Source organism: Centropristis striata, chromosome 13 (genome assembly GCF_030273125.1).
Source record: "Centropristis striata isolate RG_2023a ecotype Rhode Island chromosome 13, C.striata_1.0, whole genome shotgun sequence".
NCBI lineage: Eukaryota > Metazoa > Chordata > Actinopteri > Perciformes > Serranidae > Centropristis > Centropristis striata.
In genome coordinates, this window is record NC_081529.1 from 21,244,941 (window position 1) to 21,271,394 (window position 26,454).

General features: G+C 37.8%; 1 protein-coding gene across 1 annotated transcript; it reads left to right on the forward strand.

The window, feature by feature from the left end:
* The first annotated feature begins 4,948 nt into the window (after nt 1-4,948).
* On the forward strand, nt 4,949-26,454 carry LOC131983350 (ras-related protein Rab-40C). The gene is made up of 6 exons (XM_059348073.1): nt 4,949-6,296; nt 14,281-14,341; nt 17,964-18,024; nt 18,135-18,212; nt 21,049-21,271; nt 22,497-26,454. The coding sequence occupies exons 1-6, from the start codon at nt 6,155-6,157 to the stop codon at nt 22,769-22,771; spliced, it is 840 nt and encodes a 279-aa protein (XP_059204056.1). The 5' UTR covers nt 4,949-6,154; the 3' UTR covers nt 22,772-26,454.

A 26,454-nucleotide genomic window follows, 5' to 3' on the forward strand; every position in this document is an offset into this window, starting at 1 on the left:
TGAAAGTCTTGATCTACTAACAAAGGAGCAAACTTCCTCCAATAAATCAGGTATTTCTGCATTAACTGCACTGATCATGTAGATAGTTTTAATATTTTATATGATTAAAGTCAAGAGTCTACTTCAAATGAAACTAACTGGATTTCTTTTTTTAATTTCTTTTTCATACATTGTGTATTTCATCTTTAAGAGTTTAAATTAAGTGATTAGTTTTTATTAGTTAAGTTTATTTCAGGTTTATTTGTTGCCATATTTCCTCCACACACTGGAAGAGGGAGATGAAACAAGTTTCTCAGCATTTGACTCTATTCATGTGCCTAATCTTGCCATTTTTCATTAAATATTCTCTGTTCAACCTGAACCCACTCAGCACCAACTGTTCAGAAGAACCATACAGAAGTGGTTGAAAGTGTAACATCTCCCCCTGCTTCAGTCTTTGTGCTCAGCTAGAATAAAAACACGTCGTGGTGAATCTGTGTAGCGACACACAAAGATGAAACAGATTAACTTTGTGATTGGACTCTGTGAAGCAGCGAGCAAAATTATTTCCAGTATTTTCCAATATTTTCACAGTAAGTCTTTACTGTGAATTATTGCTGTTTGTGTGACACTTTCTGTGACGTCCATGTCTTTAATGCAATATTAACAATAATGCATTTTAATCTGCTTATTGCGATCTAAAAAAATATATTTATATCTTATATATCTTTATAAAAATAGTTTTATAATATACTTAATGCTTTATAGCAATTGTCATAGTTATTATGCATTATGATTTTATTATAATGAATTATAATCACTATTATAATGCTTTATAGTGCAAATATAGGGTTAAAATATTGATTTTTTTTCTAATTCTAACCCTATAAAGCTACTTTATAAGTCATAACATGCTTTATAATGTGCTATTACTGTTATAAAGCCTTATGAAAATGTATGAGTGGTTATAACTATAATTATACAGCACTTTTAGCAGATTATAACGCATTATTACGCATACAAGTATGTTTATGATGCATTATAGACACAAGCTTGCAAAAACAAGTGAGTGACCATCACTTATAAGTCATTATAAAACCGTCTATAATGTGTCATTGTTATAAGGCATTATAAATATTAATGAGAGCCTATAACTATAATTAAGAGTATATTATAATGCATTATAAGTATGTTTATGATGTATTTTTGGACACAGGAGTCATAGAAACCTTTTTACAGCCTCTTTATTGTTTCTAATACTTTGTCAGTTAAACTGTTCAATTTGCTTTTGTTTTTTGTTAACCTTTTATTTCTTCTTTATTGATTTGTACTAAATGTTCCGTTGCCGTTTAATAAAAGTCATGCATATATAATATTCTGGTTTCTCTTCTTGTCAGAGGAGGCTTATCTGTTCACAAGCAGCTAATGAAATAATTGGAATAGAAATCAGTGCAGAATAAAGAATGATTTTAATCTCATCTGAAATGTCAATAAGAGATGAGACCCGAAGCAGCTGCAGGAATAATGAACTCCAAACAGAACTGACGTGATTTCATTTAATGGGATTTATTTTGAGCAGCATGCACGTTCCACGACTAATGGTAATCCTGTGATTGGTCTCTTATATTCACATTATTAGGGCCATGGGGCAATCGCACTGTGCACTGGCCCCTACAGCTATTCCTGTAAAAAATTAAAAATTAAAAAAATTAAAAATTAAGTTAAAAAAAAAGGCAAGAAAAGTAAAAAAAAAAAAATTAGTCATAAAAAGTAACAAAAAAAAGGAAAGAAGTAAAAAGGACAGTGGTGTATTCAGATCCTTATCTTCAGTAAAAGTACTAATACCACACTGTGAAATGACTCCACTCCGCTCATTTTAACTACCTAATAAACTTTTAAGTGGCTAATTTATAAAAATGGGTAATCATTTTAAATGTATCATGTTTTTCATTTTAAATCTTGACCTGAAAAGTAACTAAAGCTGTCAGCTAAATGTAGAGGAGTAAAAAGTACAATATATGTCTCAAAATGTAGTGGAGTAGAAGTATAAAGTTACATAAAATGTACATAAAAGTACCTCAAAATTTTACTTTAAGTCCAGTACTTGAGTAAATGTACATAGTTACTTTCCACCATTGCTACCTGCCTCTTCTAACTTATACATATCAGTTAAGAGTCCTCCTTCAGACACTGTATGAGGATTAAAGGAATAGTTTGTGCATTATTATACAAAACTTGGTACAATTATTGTCAATGCCCTCCTGAGGATAACCCTTTAAGGTTTTATTGATCGGCCCCTAGGTGGCACTGTGGGGGCAGTCTAATTTCATATTTGGTACCGTGGCCACACTATAACACTTAAGGCAATGAAATTCATAGGGTTGGTATAGACTGGCCCCTGTAACGCACACACCCTGACGGCAGCATGCCCCGACACGCGTGTACTGCGAATGCCCGTTCAGTACTGCTTGTGTGTTACGTAATTACACAGAATATCTTTTATACAGCATTAAATAGAATTAAATGTTTTTTTTAATGCTTATAATTGCTTATTTTAACAGGTTTTATGGTACAAATATTAATTGTTTTAGGCTTTAATGTACTTATTAAGTGTCTTATAATGGCTGAGAAAGCAATTAAAAGGGCTAAACACTACGCTTTAAAACTCTCTAATAAACAGTAGCTTTAACTTGCAGAGCCTGTGCTGTAATGGGTTCACATTTGTGTACAAACATTTATTTTTTATTTATTTTTTTATTATAGTGTCAGATACATTATTACTAGCCGGGTACTATGTGGAGGAATTATTAATTTATTTATTTATTTATTCATTTAGAAGCACTAAAACAGCATATGGTTTTAGATTAGAATAGCTTTTTTATTATATATAAATATATATATATTTATTATATAAAATATAAACAAGTAATTAGACTAAACATGAATTACCAGTGAATATATAATCTCAATAAACAACATTGTTATGTATTTTTAATGTCTGAAAAGGATGTCTGAGAAGTTAACTTTAAGTCCTATATTAGCTTTTTAATATTTTAATAATAATCGTAATGTTCGTCATATATATTCGCCAATGTGTTCATTATACACACCTTGATCAATTGAATGAATCAAATAAAAATCAAACAGCCAAAACTATTCTAATTTTAAGTACTGTGTGATAAAGAGACAATGCAGCATTTTTATATTTATATTTTCCTCTTTCTTTCATTGAAATGGTTGTTAATGGCTCTCTTAAAAGGTTTAACTTTAATTAATGAAATATCACATGTAAACATATGAAGCAGAGATCTCCTATGTTACTTTACAGGAAGATCATAAGTTTCTATAACCAAAGGATATTGATATTTTAGGGGCAATAACTATCTTTTTACCCAAACAATCGATCAATCAGTGCTTGATTTTAAACGCATGTGCAGCAGTAATTTCTAGAGGGATTAAAGGAGAAAGTTATGATATATTCCAAACCTGTCACCTCTCTGAATTACTCATCATGTTATCTTTAATGATTTCATTCAAGCTGCTTCAGCCAACGCAAGTGTGTATTTGCTTCATTCACCGTGTGTGTGTGTGTGTGTGTGTGTGTGTGTGTGTGTGTGTGTGTGTGTGTGTGTGTAGGTGTCCATGCTCAGGAGATTGTTCTGGCAAAGCTTAAAAGTGATGAGTCATGATGTTATGAAAACAGATTTGACACAGTTAGAATCAAACAGCCTGCGACCGTACATCACATTTCATAATATTATTCATATTAACATGCAGTCTGTATATTATCTATAACATTTTAACAGGGAAAGTAAAACTGAATCTTTATTTAATCTTAATTATTCCTGTTAGTCACCAGGATATTCTTTGTGCTAAAAAAAAAACCCAGAATTATAAAGGAACAGTTCAATATTTCAGTTTTTTCAGAGTTTACCTGATGACAGGCTTCAAATGAAAGCCCCTCATTCACATAATGAAGGAGAAAATAAAAATAATAAAGAAATGTATGGAGGAAGTATCTAAGAAATTAAGGAGTTTGGGGGGGGAAATAGAGGGGAAAATGCAGTGAAATATAACAAACAAATATATATGTAAATAAATTAAAAAATCATAGTGAATAAATGTAGGGATAAAAAATAAATGTGTTTATATATATATACAGAATCTATAAGTATATATATATATATATATATATATATATATATATATATACTTATAGATTTATAGATTCTGTGTGCATGAAACTGATATTATGTTCTTTTATTGACTAAATTTTGTATCTCCTAAAATAACATACAAAAAATTATACAAACTCAAAATTAAAGGGCCTACAGTTATAGAATTCATTGAATATAAATCTTCTTGCCAGCCTTCAGGACACTGGTTTAATAAATGTCTCATTTTGTCTTGAAACCTTATGACAGGATGCTTCTGTTGGTTGCCAATATCCATTTACTGTGGGTTTATTTTATGTATTTATTTTCTTGGACTGTTTGGTTGTGTATAAAAATATTATTTGTGCTATGTGTTCGTTTATTGGCTTCTGTTGTTTCGTTTTAGATGAGTATTATATTTTTTTAATGTATTTAAATAGGGAGGACTTCTTTTCTCCCTTGCACTGAAATTACTGTATTTTCTATTGTATGTATTTTGTATCTTCATTATTGTGCAAATCAACTAAAACAAAAAAGACATTTCTGAGCTTTGATTAAATCCTGTTTTATCCACATGATTGCCATTGTTCCTTTTATTCAGTGAGAAATGAATCATCTTTGTTGTCCACATTCCCCACACCATCTGCGTGTTGTTGACAGGAGTGTTTGATGGACGTTTTACTTAGCCAATGGTTACTACTCGCGTAAGTAACTTTCCAATCATGTTATCAGGGAGGCGGGGTTTGTAGAGAGAGGGCGGGAACCGGAGCCTGTGGCGAGCAGCCGATCTGTCAGCGGCGCGTTCAGTGTTGTTGTGCGGTACCGAGGAGACACAGCTGTGATTATGATTCAATATAATGGCGAAAAATGGAAAAATCACGGACTGAGATAACTGAGTACACCTACAGAGATTTGGACTGGACGTAAAGCTGCCATGGGCTTCTGACCCCGCTGTGGATCTCGCTGTTTTTAGGATATAACACAGTGAAGTTACGGCAATCTTTGTCCCCCGGACTAAAGAAAGACCAGGGGGCCTGAAATTACACGGACGTCGGTTGAAGTTGAGCTACGGGCTGCGCTAGCTAAGTTAGCATTTAGCTCGCTGTGAACTGTCTTTCTCTCTATCCAGTTGGAAGTATACCTATAAATGGCAACGCTGTATGTGGCTATGTGTAGCGTAAAACATTATCAGTGACAGCGTCTTTTTAAAACTATCGTTTCTGATAACTGCTTTTGCAACGTTAGCACCAGTGCTAATAGCTAAGCTAGCTGGCTAGCTCTCTGGCAGGGCTAGCTTGTTGTTCCCCTGCTAACTTAGCCAGAGAGCTTCTGTTAAACGGGAACAAAGGGGCAGATTTAAGCTTAGGTAGTTTATTTGCTTACTATAAAACATATCTCAGCAGAGATTTGAGATAAAATTTGAGATTTATTCTATTAACCATTACAGCATGTTTTTCTTCCTTGCATAGACCACCAATCACACAAAAGTCATCCCGTCCGGATATAGTTTAAGTTGCACTTTCATTGCTTTTTAAATATGTTAGTTTGTCGCTAAGATAATGTTTTTGGCTCGAGAAGGAATCTCAGTGTGAGGATGTGTTATTTATAAGCTGCCAGTCATCAGTTTGAAAGACAGTACCAGTTGTTTACATTAGCTAAAGCTACTTTTCCTTGTTCAGCAAAGCCTATTATTTTTCTTCCCGTTACTTTGAGACGTGAGGATGTTTTGCTTTTCGGAACCACATTTTTGGCACCCACCTTGTTTTTCAAGTAGGACATTCCTGTGAGACTGGCCCTTTTTTGGTCTGAAATTGCACACAATTTGGAAGACTGTGAAAGCTGCAAGGCAAAGCAGGGACTTTAAAGTTGGTGGACCCCTATTCACCAGGTTCATGGCATAACAAGCCTTTTGTTTTTGTTCAAGTGATTAGAATAACACACAAGGGGGTAACCCATCCTTGTGTCAACGCGGGAGCTTACAGTTACTCATCTTCAGCCCCTGGGCTCAGATGTGAGGCACGATGGGCAGCCAGGGCAGCCCAGTGAAAAGCTATGACTACCTGCTCAAGTTCCTCCTGGTCGGAGACAGCGATGTGGGCAAAGGAGAGATCCTGGACAGCCTGCAGGATGGATCAGCGGAGTCCCCATATGCCTACAGTAGTGGTGAGTCACTTTTCTTTCAGCTGGCTTTGTTTTGGCCTCTTGTGATGATCATGATGAGCTCCTTGTGTTAAGTCATGCTTGCTTGCTCATCAGAAAAGTCTTGAACATACTAGCTGTGCATTTTGCTGTGTGGGCTGTAGAGAATACACAATGAGCTCTCTGACGCTCATAACACAGAGCATTTAGATGGAAGTGAGTCAGACAGCCATCACTGTATGTGCATTGTTGTTCAAATGCACTTGCCAGACAATAGTTTTCACAACCTCTTAGTCTAAGAACCAGATAATAGATTTAAACCTACATTAAACACTGAGTAGTTTCTAATCAACATCCTCTGCAGTATTTCCCTCAAAGGTATATTATGTAACTTTTGATTTAAACTTACAAAAACAACCAGATTTATCATATATATCTCTGAGCTGTGTACTTACATTATCTTAACAATAGTCAAACCAAGGTAAATATATAATTTTATTTGGTCGCCTGTCATTGGTGTCATATCCCCTTTGCACATGCGTCAGCGTCGTGGTTGGCTCATAAATCTATTTTTAATCCAGTTTTAAGCCACATTTTTAGATATTGGTGATTCTTAACTCTATATTTTTAACTGGATGAAGGATTTTAGTCATCGAGCTATCAAGTTATCAACGAAGCAAGCTGAGCAAACATTAAGGGCTTGCTGCACATCCAGGACGTCCTGTCTCCGCCACACAACTTTGGAGAAACATAGATTTTGATGTGATGTTTATTGTGGAAAGGAAGAGAGCACTGCAGATAATTTGGCTCCTGGTAAAAACCTCTTGAAGGATAATAAGGGCGATGGTGGTGAACACAACAACACTCACGATCCCGCGCTACTTCACAGCGTCCCCAAACTCCATTTATTGTCCACAGAAAACTGCATTTCGAGCATGTAAAGGAAGCAATGTTTTCAGGTACTTGTGTCTACATGAGTTAAATGGAGGCTGCTCAGCGATTTCTACCCAGACCCAAAATAAATCTACTGTACGTTTGATTTGAACAACACTGAAGCCAAGTGCATTAGATCACAGTTTGTAAGTCCTCTGTATTTGTTGCTTTAGAGTAGTTACACTCAAGCACACAAGCTTGTTTGACTCCATAGACCCTGCTGTGATGGAGCCGTGCCCAGTCAGATGATCCCTCTCTGGGTGCAGCAGCTCCGATCACCTGGCTCTCGCACTGCTATTGCTCCGGGGCTGACAGCAACTATCTGATCACTGCCTGCTGCTGTTCTTAAAGGGTCATTGCAATGTTTTTGTATGTTTCAGTTCATTAATTACAAATCATACATACATTACTTTTTCCTTGTTTTTTCAAATAATTGGCAGCTTTAACTGCATTTCTCTGGAGGAAAGGAGGAAATAATACATGTTAGCGTGCAAACAAAAAAAGGTAAATCTATTTTGGTGGGTCCCCACAGTAAACATCCTGTTATTGTTGCAATAAAAGCTGCATTAGAATACCAGCAGTAAAGGCAGACATGAAGTTCACTGTGATGATTACCTCTACATGGACAACAAGATGAAGTAATGGCACACATTTAAATCACTAATGTATGTCTGGAAAATAGTGAACAGTATTTAGATAAAACATATATTTTGTTGATCGGCTTTAATATGCAAAAACTGGCATGGTCCATAAAGATGTAGTGAATAAATCCTGCATCACTAGAATCACTTTGATGCAAAATATGTTGTTTGATTTTGTCCTGGAACAGCAATAAGGTGCACAGCAGGACAGAAAGGAAGAGAGTCCATCCACCACATGCCATAGACTCTCTGATCTTAGAATAAAAGCTGCTCAGTTACTGGTTGCTAAAATGTGAAACATGCACGTGAAGCACATTTGTAAAGATATTTGCTCCAGAAACTGACGTCGCCAGAGATGCTTTCATAGATGTTTCCCTGAATAGTTTTTCAGATGAAAAAGATTTTCATCTCCTCCCCTCAGGATGACAGCAACTGTTCATGAAATATACATCAGTCAGCAGAATGAGCCCTTTCACCAGCGCTTATCTAATGAATTCTGCCAAAGGGAGATGCTGCCTGTTGGCATTTGGAAGCCGTGTGAACACCTTCGCAGGTCATGTGTGTTTTCAGACACCCACATCCGCTGAAGGCCAAACCGTTTCACTGCAGCGGGTGATGGTGATCTTAGAGGTCATCATTATAAATAAGTAATAACTCCTTGGTGATCAAAGGAGTTGATGTATTGCTCTCTTCTGATTGTTGGAAGCTCTAACTGAACTTACTGTATACTACAGGGTTTTTACCCCTTAAATTTGCAGTTAGAGTTTGTTCATTTAATATGTCAGCAACACTTTGGCCAACACGATGTTTGACAAACAGCACGTTTAACGGACTGTTATAAGACCTGAGCGCAGCGCCTGAGCATATTTTCACAGAGAACAGAAATAAAACATAATTTCTGCTCTCTTCTTTAATTTATTGAGGAGATTTCAATATATTTTCCTCACTGCTCTTTGAATTGGTGTACTCACGTTATAATCCTATTATATTATTATTATATCAGCGGTATAAATTGGTCTCAAAATTACAATCATATCATTTATAGCAATCATTTCTGGGACAATCTAACAATATAAAAATATAATTTTTGTAAAAATAAAAATTTTCACTGGATGTAGACTGTTGGTATGAGCCAGTCACTGTGTGCTTATTTCAGGTGGAAGTCACCTTCCTTTCCGCTTGCACCACTGTATATTTTGCCAGGGCACTGTCACTGCATCCTGGGCTGTGATTGGTTTAAAGTCATACACACAAATCAGAGCGTTATTTCACCCTATACCAGAATCATAATGTGTGCTGACACAGCGATTTGGCTGTGTGAGATCTGTATGTTGATGATCAATTAATGGTTTAAACCATTTTTCAAGAAAGGAAACTAAACCCTTCTCTTGTAGCAGCCTATTAAACATGAAGCTTTGCATCTGTTATAACATTATTAACTGAAAAGCTTTAGGTTTTTGCACTGTTGTTTGTACAAAAGAAAGTATTTATAGATGTTGCCTTAAGGAAAGTGTGATGGGCATTTTTCACTATTCTCACATTTTATAGATTCAATTTATTATTCAAGATGACAGTCATGAGATTAATCAAATATTAAAATAATTGTTAGTTGTTGTTAGTCAGCTAACAAATTATAATACAATTGTATTTCTTGTTGTGGCTCCTCAGTTGTGAGAATGTGTTTCTCTTCATTTTGTGTGACAATAAATTGAATATATTTGAGTTTTTGAGTGGTAGTAAGATAACAGCCCACCTTGTGAAACTGCAGATCAGTCAATAAGGAAAATCCTTCTAATTTGCAGCCCTAGACTATAACAGTACATTACTGCCCAGCCCTATGTGGAACTCTGTTTGACACATAAACAGCGTTTTAATATTTATCTGCATTAGTGTGATCCAGAGATAAGTGGACGTCACCTCTGACTTGAGGTTTCTGAACAGCAGGCCTGCGGAGAACCCGCTATTCCTCTAAGACAAACTGCGAGCCCGGCCAGCTTCTAAAGAGTCCCTCAAAGAGGAAGATGTCCTAATTGATGCAGGCGAGATCAAAAGCCTTCAAACAGCTTCATTAAATATGGAGGGCAGAGTGGAACGCAGCTGAACACGATTCAGCTGGGATGTTTGTGCAGACAGAAGCTCTGTTATTGATTTTCATCCCTCTGGCAAACCGAGGTTAGCGTGGAGGGAAGGGGGACGCTTGTGAGGAACCTAAATATTTTAAGAGGAGAAAATCAGGACAGAAAAACAGATTCTGATTGGATGGCTCTGTCCTCAGGCTGTGATTGGCTCCCTGCCTGATTTTGGGCAGCCAGTTGGTCTGTCACATTTCCTCCTCAGGGATTGAGAGATTTATTGATCTGAAATGGGTGGTGACTACTAATCAGAAAAGTGATATAATGACAAATTGATCATGCACAGTTATTTTTAAAGATGTTAGTCAAGTTTTAATTGACTTTGTCAAGTTTTTTTGGCCCTTGGGTGTTCAGCATGATGCACTTCTGCATGACTTTTGGTTGTGTAGTGTGTAGTTTTGCATGTTTGTTGCTCATTTTAATCACTTCAGTAATTTTAAAAACAAACATGTCTTTTTCCAGCTTCTCAAATATGTAGATTTTGAGCTTTATTTTGTCATACATGTCTGCATATTTAATATCTTTGGGTTTTGGACAGTTACAACGAGAAGACGGCAGCTTTGGCTTTGAAAAATTGTTCATTTTTGGGGTTGAGTAACACAGACAATATATTACCTTTTGTAAATTGTAAGTGCAATTTTCAGGCATTTATGGACAAAAACAATGATTCACGCAGTTAATTCACGCAGTTAATCACAATTTATCAGAGCACAAACTGACATATTTAACTGGAAAAAAATTCCACAAGAATCACTATCATAGAAGACTGGAACCAGTTAATTGTATTTACAATTTAAGTTACTAAATATATTAAATGATTGACCAATTTACAGTTGATGGACTAATCGATAAACCAACAAATGATTTTAGCTAAAGCACGAATGATGAAGCTTACTTCATGTTGATGAAAAAAGCATCTAGAAAAGTACTTCTTTTTTTTAAATCCAAGGAATGAAACACCTGATAAATCAAAGTTCTTCATCTCCAATCTCAGAACCTGACAGTGATTAACTTGGATATCTGCATATGAGTGTTGATACATTGGTTCCAAGATTGCATTTTGGCTAAAAAGTTCTGCCTCTTTTGCTCTCCACACGGAAAGTTTACCTGCATGCAAGAAGAACCTGTTCAAAAGTGACAGGTCAATATCACTCAGACTGCCAACAGACTGCAGACTGAAACCAGAACGCTTCCCATACCAAAAAACAAACCAAATATCTGTTTATGGTTATTATTATCTCAAACCTTTAAGTCCCAATTTAGCATAAAGTATTCCTGTGGATTAATTTCCAATGTTGCCCACAGTGGCTCCTACTACGTCCAGAGATATTAAAGGGATATCTTTCTCTTTAATAGCGTTATGACAGAATCTCTGTCATGTTGCTCTTTGATCATAATATTAACAAACCCTCACTGATACAGGCGGACTTTGGGACGGGGATATTGGTGTGTTTGGGTTTGAAATTATTTCTGAGCAGATTCATTTTTCACACAGCGATAAGGTGAATTTCACAGTCTGTTGTTCGCAATCAGATAGCACCTGCCCTGGAGGGGGGAGGCAATTAACATGCATAAGCAGGTTGAGAAGACGCCTTTCAGTGCAGCTGCGAGACTCCAAAATCTGTATTTCATTGAGCACACACTAACAATGGGATATTCCCCAGGGGTCACGCAGGCACGGCGGCCCATTGTTTCTCTGCAGCAGCGACTGGCTGCTTCCACAGACAGCAGCTACCGCTTGAGGCAGGCCAGCTCACAGATATAAGGAGAGACGGCTTTACAGTGTGTGTGAGAGAATGAATATGAAGGTAAATGAAAAGCCGAAGCTGCTCTAATCCTCCTGAAAGATGCAGAGACACGGCTGTTGAGCATTACTGCAGAGTTCACATGTAAATGCAGTCACACTGATGTCACATCAGCTCTACTGCTCTTTGTATTCCTTCTCCAACCCCATTTCATTTCTTCCTTCACAACCTGCTCCTGCTAGTTATTGCTGCAAATGTAGGGCGATCATTTAATATGATTAATTTTTGTCTTTTAATTGAATATTATTAAGATAAAATCCAATATACACTATTATGTCGTTTGAATTCATAATACCAAGCAAATGCTGCTCACATTTCTCACAGAATGCCTGTCAAAATAACTACAATATCGACTTATAAAGCTCAGCAAAAGTTATAAAGGTCATGTGTGTATGTTTTACCATATTACATGTTGTGTTCACATGTATTTTTATGTAACTGCATAAAAAATGCAGTTTTTCTGACATTTTAAAGACTTGGCCGTGACGTCATTTGCTGTCATTTCTTCACACACACACACACACACACACACACACACACACACACACACACACACACACACACACACACACACACACACACACACACACACACTCGCTGTAGGTTAGGGTTTTAGCCCTGTTGCTCACTCCCAGGCGTACAGTGTCATACTCTCAAACATCATTACGTAGTTAATGCAGCACCTCTCTGACAGCCTGAACAAAAGCTGAACATTATGAGCCTCACACAGCTTTCCAAAGAACAAACAAAGTATGCTGACTCCCAGAATAGAAGCAGCAGTTTTCAGCGGAGACGTCAGAGACATCAGAGAAGCTATTGATTATCTGGGATATCTAAGTGAGCCCTGGCAACGAGAGGAGAGGAAGCACTTGGTACAAAGTCCCGCACTCACTCCAATTCAATTATCTTAGCCTGAGCTCAGCACTTTAGCTCGGCAGCAGCTTTATGCTGCCTGGAAAATTGGAAGATATTGCTAATTTCGTTAGCCAACAGCTGCTACCTGCCAGAGGCTGATGCAGTCATGTGTGAGAGTCTGGGAGCTGGGAAGGATTGCTCATCGCTGTTTTCTCAAAGATTACTGTTCATGTTAGTGTTTTCCCAGGAGTCTGCATTTCACTGTTTAAAGCTGATAGTTTCCAGTAAAACTTACCTTGCACAATCACACATTAAACTGCTGAGTAAAAAGATAAACATCTAAGAGGAAGTGAAAACACTGATTATCCAGTGGCTCACCAGGTTGGCCTCAGGTGGTACCAGACAAAACCACAGGAGCCTGGTGAGCGGGCTCAGGTGAACATGTCGAGACACGGAGCAGCAGGCAACAGGTGTAGCAGTCGGACAGGTTTGTCAGAAATTACCGAAACAACGTGCTAAAACAGAGAGATGTGATCTCTGCCTGAGGCCGATCGCTGATGTTGCTGCCGTGACGGTTAAACAGTAAAATATCAGCTTTAGAATTCACAATGGAAGTTTACAATAGGGTTATGTTTCGTTTTTGTCATGTTTTTTATTTAAATAATTACAGGGCTCAACAATAACGGTTCCTAGGTTCCAGTTCTTGACCTCTTATGTGCTCATTTCTAACATAAAAAACAGGAACAGTAAGCTGCAAAACATGAAACCCGAAGTCAACAAAAATGAACATTTCTTGCATTAGTGACATTAAAATATTCCTGTTAGAGTCAAAACTGGAACTAAACAACGCTGCATTTGTGTTCATTTGTTCATGCACACAGCCATTCTTTTTTTTAGAGACAAAGTTGTTTGACTATGGAGTAAAAAAAGTTCAACTCAGCCGTCCAACCCACAGATTCATGTGCACATTGATTAAAATGACAAAGAACCAGATGAACAGAAACACATGAATGAGATTTATATTCAAATTGCTGTAGCCTTGGAGGGAATGATGATAATGATGTGATTTTATTTCTTTTCTGCAAGGATCTCTTTCAAAGAAAGTCTGTGGAATTAAATTTGTTCTTGATTCAGAAGGTTATTTGACACATATTTAACAAATATTGCGCCTCCTGTGATTTGGACATTTCACGAGTCCGTATTACTAACACAGGTATTTACTAATTAAGAATCAATTAAAATATACAAAGGAGGACACAGAGCAGGACACACACATTTAAAGGAAGTGATTATTGGTGAAAAGCAGGAATGAGAAGGGACTCGGCCTGATGAAACCAGCCAAAAACACATTAAAACATAATTTTTAGAGCAAGCTGAAAGCTCTCCACTTTGATGTCTTTTGTGTTGTAACCTGTAAATGCTCTGTCATATTTTTGAAGCTAATCACAGTTCTCTGTGGTGGGTTGTGGGTAAATTTACACTTTAATTCAGTTTAAGTGGCTCAAACAGATGAGTCATTGTCTGACTGCGGTATTGTAATCTTGATTGAGGCTTGATGCATCCATTTGCCTAATGCCTCTCTCTCTCTCTCTCTCTCTCTCTCTCTCTCTCTCTCTCTCTCTCTCTCTCTCTCTCTCTCCAGGTATCGACTATAAAACGACGACCATCCTTCTGGACGGGAGGAGAGTAAAGCTGGAGCTTTGGTAAGTGCACTGCTGAACCAATAACCTGTTGTTGTGTGAACAATAGAGAGCGTGACTGCTGCTCGTTTTCTGGAATGCACTCTTGCATCTAAAACCAATACAGTACTCTTCCAGACCTCCTGGACCAGGGGTAGGCGACCTGTGGCTGCAGAGCCTCGTGGCTTTTCTCCCTGTGGCTGTGTCAAAAAAATAATATCAAATTAATTTTAGTCAACTAAAATGTGCATCATAGTTCATGATAGTCTACAACCAGGTGACCTGAACCTCCTAATTTCACTAACTTAAAGTCTAATTTTGATCATTCTTCAGTGTCGAGCCTCTCATTTGTAGTTGGGTCCTCGCTGCATTCTTACAAAATCATATCAATCAGCCTGGCCCAACTAACCTGCATGAAAGGTGCTGTACAAATAAGTGATTTATTCACCTCAGTCTGCGTCAGGTTGAGCCCGTTCCTGTCTATGAGCCCGTCGTTCCAAAATCACGCTGTGTGACCAAACATTGTTCAAACCCACAAAACTTTAACATTTTAAATTGTTCTTGAGATCCCTAAAGGGTCGGGCAGAACTTTCTGGAAACGTGTATAAAAGGATACACAGTGCATCTTAAATATTTTAGTTTGATGGAAGGTTGCAGCCATAATAAACATCAAGTCCTTGGTCTGAATATTTGGCTCAGTGTAAACATCAGAGAGCTTCTGGAAAAGCATGATACAGAATATATCTGATACCAGCAGGCATTGAAAGCTACTTCAGGGAAAATACTATGTCAAGAAGTTAGATTTACATAACCATTTTTTAAAATAGGCGGGGGAAATATGCATGCATAGAGCAAAATACACTAAGTAGGAAGGTTTATATAATGGCTGCATACTTGTGCGGAAAGATACAAAAAATGTTTACTTTTCTCTATTATATAACAAGAGGGTATAAACCAGAGTGTTAGACGTCTAAAATTGGCATCCGGAAGAAATAGCAACATACCCAGCTGCAAGGTACCTGGACTTTACCGCAGATGTTGTGTGTCTTATCCTCTGCATATAGTTACATGCCTCACAAATATTCTTGCATCAGTAGAGATGCAGTAGATGCGTGTAATTGTCAGTTAAGACACTGCAGTGCAAGGCGAGGCCTGTTTGGTGGAAGTAGGCCAAGGAATTCAACTCCTCAGGGGAGAAGCAACGCCTTGTCTTCCCTGTGGAGGGAAAAGTTTAAAGGCAGAATCTCCTTAACGTTCCCTGCCTCGGTCTCTTTCTCCACTGCTTTCTGTCTAAATGGTGTTTTGTCTTCTTACTCGTCCTCTTCTTCCTTTCTATTTCTGCCTCTGTTGCCATCTGTGTCTCATGGCAGAGTGCAGAAACCCAAACGTTAAATGGTGCTGTTATATATATATATATATATATATATATATATATATATATATATATATTTTTTTTTTTTTTTTTTTTTTTTTTTTGGTCAACAAATCCCATAAACAGAGCCAAACAAAATATAAATGTTTCTGTTCTATAATTATTATAAGCCTGATATATATTCTTCCTCTGTGCTAATGAGCCCCACTGTTGCTCTGGGTGACGTGTTCCTTCACACACACACACACACACACACACACACACACACACACACACGCACACACTGTAGTTTATTTTGACTCAGTCCCACACACACCGTCCTGCTGCTACAAATACTGACTATAGCACCACATGTGGATTAATCCGCCACTGAAGATAGTCCCCTACAAATGCACCATTTCTCCTCTTTGTTTGATATAGACAACAGTGATAAGCTGACTAAGCTTATACTGAAATAACTGAGCCTTTTTTTAAATGAAACTTGCTTCATCATTGACTTTCTGCCAGTGGAGGACTGACTGAGCTACGTCTCTATTTATTTTTAGTTTCTTTGACCATTGTATGCCTTTATTAGAAGGCTGATAGTTGAGGGGATGTGGAGTGAAATGCAACAAAAGTTAGGCTCAAACTGAGGATGTTGGCGTTCACAGTCAGGGCACCTCGCTTAGATCGTCTTTAAACGGGGATGGCATAAAAATGATTACTATCAATATATTCATCAGGGTATCCTTAACCTCTATGGAAACAACACACTCGTGTCTAAAAGTAAGGGAGAACTCAAAATGTCTTTTGTGCAGAATAACACAGTTATAAAGACATAAATCATTAAAAAAAGAAAAAAAAAACACAAGTTGAATTTCTTCGATAATTCACATGGAATCGATTTATACATCATTTTCCAAGTGTCCTCAAGCGTTAACAACATTGATAAAAAAATAAGGGTTTTACATGCTATACAGGCATACTATTTACACAGAGCAGAGAGGAGAGGACAAGAAAGGTTGTAAGCATTTTGTTCTGTCAGATTTTCAGTGAATATTTGTCATGTGACCGTTCGTCTTGGCAAAATCGATAATGTCTTCACACTTTCTCTGAGAAATGCAGAATTTAATGTTTTAACAGGATCTGGTTAGTGCAAACGGTTTATTGTTGATGAAATGTTAAATGAGGTGTGTAGAAAGAAGGGAAGTTGATGAAAAATCTGAATTTTATTTGGTTATATTAAATCTATTTTACTGTCGGAAGTGTTCGTCACACAAAATCATTTTTTACGGTTTCTGTCTAAGATAAAAGGTGTATTTTGTTTAGTTACGTTTTTTAGATGGGGGGGGGGGGGGTTCTGACGGTTAAACACCATCATGCCTAAAGACCAAGAATATATTGCTTTCTGTTTTCTAAGGCTGATTGCACCTTTTATTATAAAGCTAATAAAGGCCTGTCAGTTTTATCCAACATCAATAAGAGAGGAGAGCATGATTTAACTTTTTTGATTTTCATTCATGAAGCTGCACCTGTCTGAAAACATGTCGTATTCTGCACAATAGATGATTGACATGCAATTGTCTGTGAGTGTTTGAACACTCAACTTGTGTCTGCTCTTCATTTCCAGGCTGTAAAAGCAAAGAAGCTGGTCTGAAACTGGACTCTCTGACAGAAATAGTTTCTCAGCCTGAGATACCAAACAAGCTGTGAAGTTGTTAAATGACGATTTCTTTCATATCTGTGAGACGCGTTTTTAAATAGCTGTTGGGAGTGGAGAGAGAGAGACTTGTCAGGATTCGTTAGGCTCAGTTAATCCTTAGTTCTTCTCTTTGTACAAACTGAAATAACAAGATGTAGACGTGCTCCGCCAGGCTCAGTGTGTGAGATAAATGTTGTAAAATTAATGAATTAGGATTTTATAAGTAGGCCACAAAAGCATGTGAGACGAAAACTAGTCGCAGCAGTAAAGAGTGAAGAACATGCCGTGAAAGTGCACAAAACACATTCATGTTAATGCACATTAAGACAGACCTACCTCTCACATTTCCATTTCTGAAACATGCCCATTGAATAAACAAAAATGTTCTGCTACTCTGAGCCGATACATAAAAGTTTAATGACCGCTGAAACTAAAGAACAGTTTTTTGTGTTTTAAAAAAAAGGCAGACAAGTTGAATTTCAGTCCTCAGTGCTGCAGCGAGAGACATCTCTCAGAAAAGGTTTTTGCTTCCTGGCAGCTGAACAAACCTATCTCAATCTTTCTTTCTGTCTTCCTTTTCTTCCTCTTCTCAGGGACACGTCAGGACAGGGGAGGTTCTGCACCATCTTCCGCTCGTATTCCCGTGGGGCTCAGGTGAGAAACAAACAACATACACACACTAAGTTGAGCTCCACTCTGCTCTGAATTCACCTGGAGGTCCAACATGTCTGACCTGCTGCTGATGTTGCCGTGTGTCTCTGCAGGGGATCCTGCTGGTGTATGACATAACCAACCGGTGGTCTTTTGACGGGATCGACAGGTGGATCAGAGAGATCGATGAGGTGAGTCCACCAGGCTGATCCATTGATGAGGTTTGATGGATGTTGGCAGCGTTGTCCAGCTGTCTTTGAGCTTAAAGGAATGCTTGACCAATAAAATATAAAACTTGTATCTTGCAGTCACCTCCCAAGGCTACATTATAGATTTCAATCAGTCAACCAACCAATTTTTTTATATAGCACCTTTCAAACAAATGTTATTCAACAACTTAGGATATTTAATAAAAGGACATGGAGACTAATGCAAGCTGATTAATAAAATTAGAGTAGGTAAAATTATAAAAGATAATATATATATATGAATACATGTATACAAGAATTAGAATTAAAATAAACATTTAATATAAACAGTAAAATATAGGTAAACCAGATAAGAGCTAATAAATAAAACGAGTATCAACCATAAAATTGTGTTAATAAGACAACAAGACACTACATAAAAGCCAGATTAAAAAGATAGAGAAGAGAAATACAAATTAAACACGTTTCCAAATCAATAATATAATATCAAGAAACCTGGCTTATATTGGATCTGAAACAGGTGTTGACAAAGTGTCCATGGTGAGATCTTTTTCTAGTGGTGTTGTGGCGAAAGGAACGCCCCTAAATGTTTATGTATATCAGTTGATTGAAGCCGAATATAAAAAAACTGTAAAAAAAGGTTATTAAATGAACAAAGTAACACTCCGTGCAGCAGTGTCCAAGTGTCTTGCATCTATTTGTCACAAATCTGTTCCCTAAACACATCACCTCCTGATTATCCTCCTGTGAAAGAATCAGTTGTGCTTCGAATTAACGACCCACTGACGACATGACTCAAAGCACCAGTAAGTTAACTCTCTGTCTTTGAGGTCCTATATTGCAAAAAAAGTGAGTCTTTTTTAATTATAAAGCCAGTCTACGTGCTCTATAAATGCTGTGAAAGTATAAAAACACTCGACAGAGAATCACTCACAGCTCATATTCACTAAAGATGATACAGGTTTGTGGAGAGACTTCTGGTTCAGTTTTACTTTACAGACGGTGAAATGATCTTTTACAGTGAATAGATATAGATGACGGCACTATAGAAATGTTAATTTCTGATTGCTCCTTGTTTTTTTTCTGTTTTTTTTTTTTCGTATTTTTACTGCTGCAACAGTTCAGCCGGACTTTGTAATGAAGCTGCAGGAATCATTTGATTTGAACTTTTAGCTTTCAGGCTTAAGATGGGAGAAAAGAAAGAATCACTTGGTAACCCAGAGCTACTCTCATCATGTCCTTCCTGCTGACTGAGGAACAAAGAGGATGTGTGTGTGTGTGTGTGTGTGTGTGTGTGTGTCTGTGTGTGTCTGTGTGTGCGCGCACGCGCCTGTGTGTCTGTGTGTGTGTGTGTGTGTGTGTGTGTGTGTGTGTGTGTGTGTGTGTGTGTGTGTGTGTGTCTGTGGATATTTTTGGCCTGTGGAATGTGTGTTTCAGTTTGTCTTTTCCTGCTCCACCTCCAGGGCCGTGTGGTCGTCGTTCACTCTTGCAGGCAGGAATAAAGTAGAGATGGAGAGATGAAAGATCTCTGCCAGTTAAACAGTTTTTATCTTTAATTACTGCTAATGTTCTCTATAGATCTGATTACCTCATCGTCCTAAACTGCATGAGTTTTACTCATGGTAACTTTATTTCTACTTTCTCTCAGTTTTCCTGATTCTAATAACGTTTTTCTTTAATATTTGATGAGTCAGTTTTAGAAGTGAGTCTGTAGAATGTGAGTGGTGGGGCCGGGACGAGCCTGACCTCGGTGCAGAGACTCTGAGCAGGAAAAGGCAGTACGGAGGAAAGTGAGGAGAGGCTGATGAGTGGTGACAGAGTGGAGAAGTGGAGGAGGAGAGAGGTTGGCCGCTCGCTGCCGTCATCTTTCACTCAGTTTGTCAGAACAGACGGGGAAGAGTTAGAGAGACCTGAGTAGATCCATGCTGCTTCCTGGAGCTCGTTGAATTAATAACAAGCTTCCTCTGGTCACCTTGTCTCTCCATCACTTCTTATCTCTGTCTGGTGCTTTCAAGCTGAGATTCTTTGAATGCCATCCACTTTCATGTTCAGATAACTTTAGAAAAAGTTGTGAAAAACAAAGAGATGCAGCCTGTATTTACTCTGACACCTGATTTCTAACCAATACATTGTTTTATTTCATCAGATATTCAACTTGTTTTATCCTTGAAGTCATTGGGACATTGACTTGTCTTATTCAAAACTCTAGCATTCAAAAGTTTAAATTCATGTTTAGATATTTAGAAGGAAGGTTAGCTGAGCTAACATGCTCTTTTTTTTAAAAAAACTTTATTTTTTTACAGCATATAACGTATACATACATTCGCAAACATACATACAGACAAACATTGGGAACATGAGGTCAGGAGAGGACAAAAACATCAAAACAATATATGCACATACCTATTTGTTCATATGCATATACATGCAATTACACACAGCATGTGGTACAATTGCTTGAGTGGAATATTTGCAACGTTGGTTAATGGGCTAAAAAAAAGGGTCCATTTTACCCCAATGTCTTTCCCCCACAGTCTTTTGTAGCCTCAGGTTATAGGTAGTCTGTTCCATATGGTGTAACAGCTTACATGCTCTTTTAAAGCAGCGATTCATTAAGAGTTCAGCAGAGACAGACCGAGCCGGTCAATTATTAAAAGAGGAAACTGTAAAGAAAGAAAGAAAACACAGACGGGCAGAAAAAAGCTATAATGTAATGGAGGAATTTCTTTAATATAAAACAGAACAAAATAAACATGTTTTTTAGGGTCTTAGGTTTATAAGTGAACGAAGGTTAATCCTGTCTGTTCCTGCCTCCCAGCATGCTCCGGGCGTGCCTCGAATCCTCGTCGGGAACCGTCTACATCTGGCCTTCAAGCGGCAGGTCCCCACGGAGCAGGCGAGAGCGTACGCCGAGAAGAACGGCATGACCTTCTTCGAGGTGAGCCCGCTGTGCAACTTCAACGTCATCGAGTCGTTCACGGAGCTGTCGCGCATCGTCCTGATGAGGCACGGCATGGAGAAGTTCTGGAAGCCCAACAGAGGTGAGGGGACGGGCAGAGGGAGACACAAGAGATAAATAAGACAGTTTCTGGAGTTAACTGAACAACTTGTCGAGCATCTGATTACAGAAGTGTGCTTTAATATTGTGGAGTTTATGAAGCTCCCACAATTTCTCATAAAGAAATGGATGTTAAAATGTTGTCATAGTCTGCAGCAAGAAGATATAAAGGCAGAGAGAATACAGTTAATTTCCTCAGCAGTCATTCAGTCAGTTTAACACAACAATACTGTTTCATTCATTCACCATTTTCCTCATAATATTATCCATTATCCAAGTTTATGCCATAAGCATTAACAGACAAAACAAAAACTAAGGGAACTTGTAAGTTAATAGTTAAAACACCACATTTTCAGAAAAGGCTCATGTATACTGCCCTACAAAGCCTAACTGCAGTAACTACATTTTTATTTAGTTATAACTAAATATTAACTCCTTGATCTCTGTTTTATCTTGTGACAGAGTTTTAGATTTCAATTTTGCTTTATTGCAGAGAAATAATTATATAAAAACCACAAAATCCAACTCAAAACCAAGCAATTGCACTAACTGTGCAATTACTGCTTGTAATTATGTAATGTACGGTCTGCTTTGGATATATATACTAATTTAAACATAAAAATAATATAAATTATACGTTTATTTGAAAGGGAAATTATTATCTAGATAATGATAAAAAAGTGGGATAAAATGATATTAAGACTAAAATATAACATTTCTTTATAATATTGAGAATTTTATACACAAGATACACAAATCTTTGAATAGAGTTGTTAAACACTTTTAAATACACTTATAACAAATCAATTTGAAAATGTTTATTCACTAAAAACAAAATATAAAAGCTGAAAGAAGACAACAACATTTAGTTACTCCACGCTGTTTTTGCACTACTATTAGAACCTTTTACAGCGATGCAGTAACTACATTTTAGGGGTCAAAGGTCAAATACATCATGACTTTTGAGCATAAAAATGACATCATCAATACATGTAGAAATAAGTGTCATATTACTAACCTACCTATTACCCATTTGGCTGGTCAGTTAAAACACTTTAAAAAACTTTAAAGCAGTTTTTCTCAGTTTACCCTTTGCGTAGTTACTGCATTTAGGATTTGTAGGGCAGTATAATTAGACTTTGTTTTCTAAAGCTTCTGCAAAATTTACAGACTCAGTTTCTGGTCTAACTGCCGTCTCCTCCCCGCAGTCTTCAGTCTGCAGGACCTCTGCTGCAGAGCCATCGTGTCGTGCACGCCGGTCCACCTCATCGACAAGCTCCCGCTGCCTGTCGCTATCAAGTCCCACCTCAAGTCCTTCTCCATGGCCAACGGCATGAACGCCGTCATGATGCACGGACGCTCGTACTCGCTGGCCAACCCGGCCGGCGGCACCAAGGGCAACAGCTTGAAGCGCTCCAAGTCCATCCGTCCACCGCAGAGCCCGCCGCAGAACTGCACCCGCAACAACTGTAAGATCTCCTAATAAACGGCTTCCTCTGGAGCTGGGGGGGTCAGGATCAGAGCACGGAGTCAGGAGTGTACAGGACGGAGGGAGGTGGTGAACAGAGCTCATCCCTGAACCTGAAGAGCTGAAGAGCAGGAATGATGGATAAAGGGATGAACGAGTGCTACCTCTCACCTTCATATTGCACAGTATGAATTAGTTTCCAGCGCAGGGAGCGAGCGGTGCCTCCAGATACCAGAGGAGGGGCACCGGGTCTCCACAGACCTGATTCTCACTACGAGAGAGAGAGACTCCACATCCACTGCTGGAGTTTTAACTACATGTACAGAAATCCCTCACCAACTCAAACATATTTAGCTCCTCTACATGACGCACGCCTCCATGTGCATCACAGAAATCACCTCAAGACCAATTCTTCACTTTTATGTCTCACATTTCTTTCTCTCTCTTTCTGTCCACACCTCTGCGGTTTATTTGCTGTTTTATTGACGAATAAGCTAACCATCGAGACACTACTCCCCAGTCCCTCCGGCTGGCTGTGTGTTCGAACACTCATTGTGCTTTGGGAGACAGAGTATCTCATCCAGTGACACTCTGAGGGGAAATCTTGGTGACAAGATGAGTGACTGTTCCCATCTGGTGCTGTAGTTGACGTGAAGGTCTTCAGGCAGACCCAACCCCCCGACAGGCTCTGATCAGACAACACGCATGGTGCAGACACTTCTTTTTCATTATTGTTGCTAGAGATCTGTACCTTTTTAATATTCATCATGATAATTGGACAGGTGGAGGGCTGTTCTTAAACACTTTGTTGGACTTAGATCTGATTGGGTCCATAAGGCCTCAGCTGGATCATTTCAAAGCATATTTAAGTTAAAAAAAAGAGACTCTCAATTCATCCCACTGGACAACGTTCGGCAGCAGAAAAGCAGCGACTAAAACACTTCAAACTCAATTCAAAAAGCCGCCCCAGGCTGCTAAAACTCAGCCCTAAAAGACGCAACCAGACTCGATGCTGTACTGGGTCTGTAAAAACACGCTGCTTGTTTAATGTTCACCTGCGACCAACCGGCTTAAAGCACAAAAAAAAAAAACACGACTGTGAAACTGCAGTAACCAGCTCTCACATTTCTCTTATAATTCTGTTTTTAACTCTTCCTTTTCACATGATGAAGAGAGACAGAACAGATCAGATAAGGCTGGAGATATTCTATTCTAAATCCTCTTGGCTTTTCTTTTTGGCCCAGGAGCTTCTGGGAGTCGTAGTCTGAATCCCGTTCCTCCGCTGTGTCCTGCTGTGTTCTCCAAACATTAACCTCAGTGTCAGAGAGGAGAGAGCAGAAGATGTGATGATGGTGCGATGTAAACACAAACCGGTCAGAGGAGCTGAGCTGGTCAGGACGGAGTCAGGTGAAGAGGAACGTGTTGACAGTAAATAGCGCCGCGTGTTTACCACTTCAACCGTCTCACACAGTCTTGACTTAAAGCTTTATATCACACCTGGATTGACTCATTCATCCTTTTTAGTTTTTTTTTATTATTTGCCAATTTTTACTTTTTTTTTCAATTAACCGTAAAACCCTCTGAACCCTAACAAGCAGTTTTAGAGTGCTTTTATAACTCACTGCAGCCACGTTTTTCACTACAATATAAAAAATATGTAAGTCCTGCAGTTCTGTGAAATCAGCATAATCCTGGCTAGAAGTGGAAACAACTAAAACAAAAATTCTTCAATAATTTATGGAAGAAATATTGGAATAAAATCTGTTACTATTAAATCTGTAACCAGTATTGTCAGCTCCACATATTATTTATATATTTCCATGTTTCCAGCCTGTCTCGTCCTTTCCTCTCTGCAAAAATACTTTTTAAAGGAAAATCTGTGTTCAACATTAGAAATTGAGAGTACTTACAGCTTGTGCCAGTAAATCAAATATTTTATGCCTTTGATTGGTTTTAGGACATTTTGATGACCATTTCTCACTATTTTGTGAAATTTTACAGACCAGGCAAAAATGAATTACATTAGATTAATTAACATTAAAACGCTCATGGGCTACAGCTTATTACCTTCCGAATGGTTTCAACAAACAGGAGGAAACTCGTTTTTTCATTCATTTCATTCTGTTTGTTTTAAAGAACAAAGGTCAGGCTTTAAACACAAACAATACTTGTTAGGATTGAGTTAAAACACAGAATATCACCAGCCTTGTTTTTAAATATGAGCATTATTTATCAGCCATCACTCGCTGCTGCTGCGTTCAGGTCCAGTGGGAAACGGCAGACACGAGTGGACGAGTAAACAGGCTATAGTGTCTCAGTGAGTCGTCCCTCCTGAGAATCTCCCACAGGAACCAGTGCAGCACGTCTTCTTCCCCTTCTTCGCCTTCTTCTTCTCCTTCTCCTCCTTCTGATCTGTGCCCCCGCTCCGCATGCCATCCCATGATTCATAGCTGCTGAATAATAGATGCTCTCTTCACAGATCCTCATCAGTACGCCCCGGCTCCGTCTCTCCCTCGCCGCTCTTTCATCCTCCGCTCCATTTGTTTCTCTCTGTGATTTAAAGAATCAGCTGCTGCTTGTTTTACATTTGAGATGACACTTTTCTTCCTGTGTTTCCTCCTAAACCTGCTGATCAGCGGTCACTGCTGGAAAGTAACATTTACTCGAGTATTGAACAACTTTGAGGTGCTTTACTTGGGTATTTCTATTTTATGCTACTTTATACTTTCACTCCAGTAAATCTCAACGAAAAATATTCTACTGTTATTGCACTACAGTGATTTTTTTATTTCCTTTCTGTCCAGTTAAAACCAAACACAGCCCTGATTCCACAACAGTTGGGACGCTGTGTAAATAAAACAAGTATATTTACTAAAAACATACAAAAAATGTATTATCTTTGTACAGTTTTAACTGAATATATATTTCTAGCCCATTCTGTTTTATTTACATTTTTAGACAATGTCCAAAATTTTTTGGAATCCAGGTTTGTATCTTCAGAAGTGTTTATGAATCAAGTTTGTGATAAACTAAAATAATATGATGGAAATATCACAGAATATTATTATTATTATTATTATTATAATCATAGAAATACAAAAAAAAGTTGGGACATTGAGAAGAATCTTCATTTTTGACATATATTCAATTAAAAACTGTACAAAGAAAATATATTTCATGTTCAAACTCATAATTTTTCTGTGTACCCAACAATGCAGAAAGGTTCATTTTAGAATAATAATAATTAATAATTATAATTATTGATGCATTAATGTGTTCAACACTTTAATTTGATTACACTATATTCTGCTGTGTAGTTCAACCTTTAATACATCATCGTTTATTTTATATTTCCCATTAATAATTGAATCTGAAAAGTAACTGAAGTGCAGAGAAAAGTTGAAGATTTCCCAGGAGTAACAGGAGAAAGTTGCATAAAAAAAGTACAATTTAAAAACTTCACTTGAGTAAAAGTACTTTCCAGCAGCAGCTGCAGAATAATCCACAGTAATGTTTATCAGTTTCAGGGTGAAACAGAGAAATAGACACAGCTGACGCTTGTTTGTTCCGTCAGAAAAAGTTTTTTTAAAGAAAGAAAAGAAGAATTTATTTGACTCGAGCTTGTTGCCAAGATTTGTCTGCAGAGTTTCTGAACTGGAAACGCTGATGTTGTTTTGTGTTATTTTATTCATCCAACA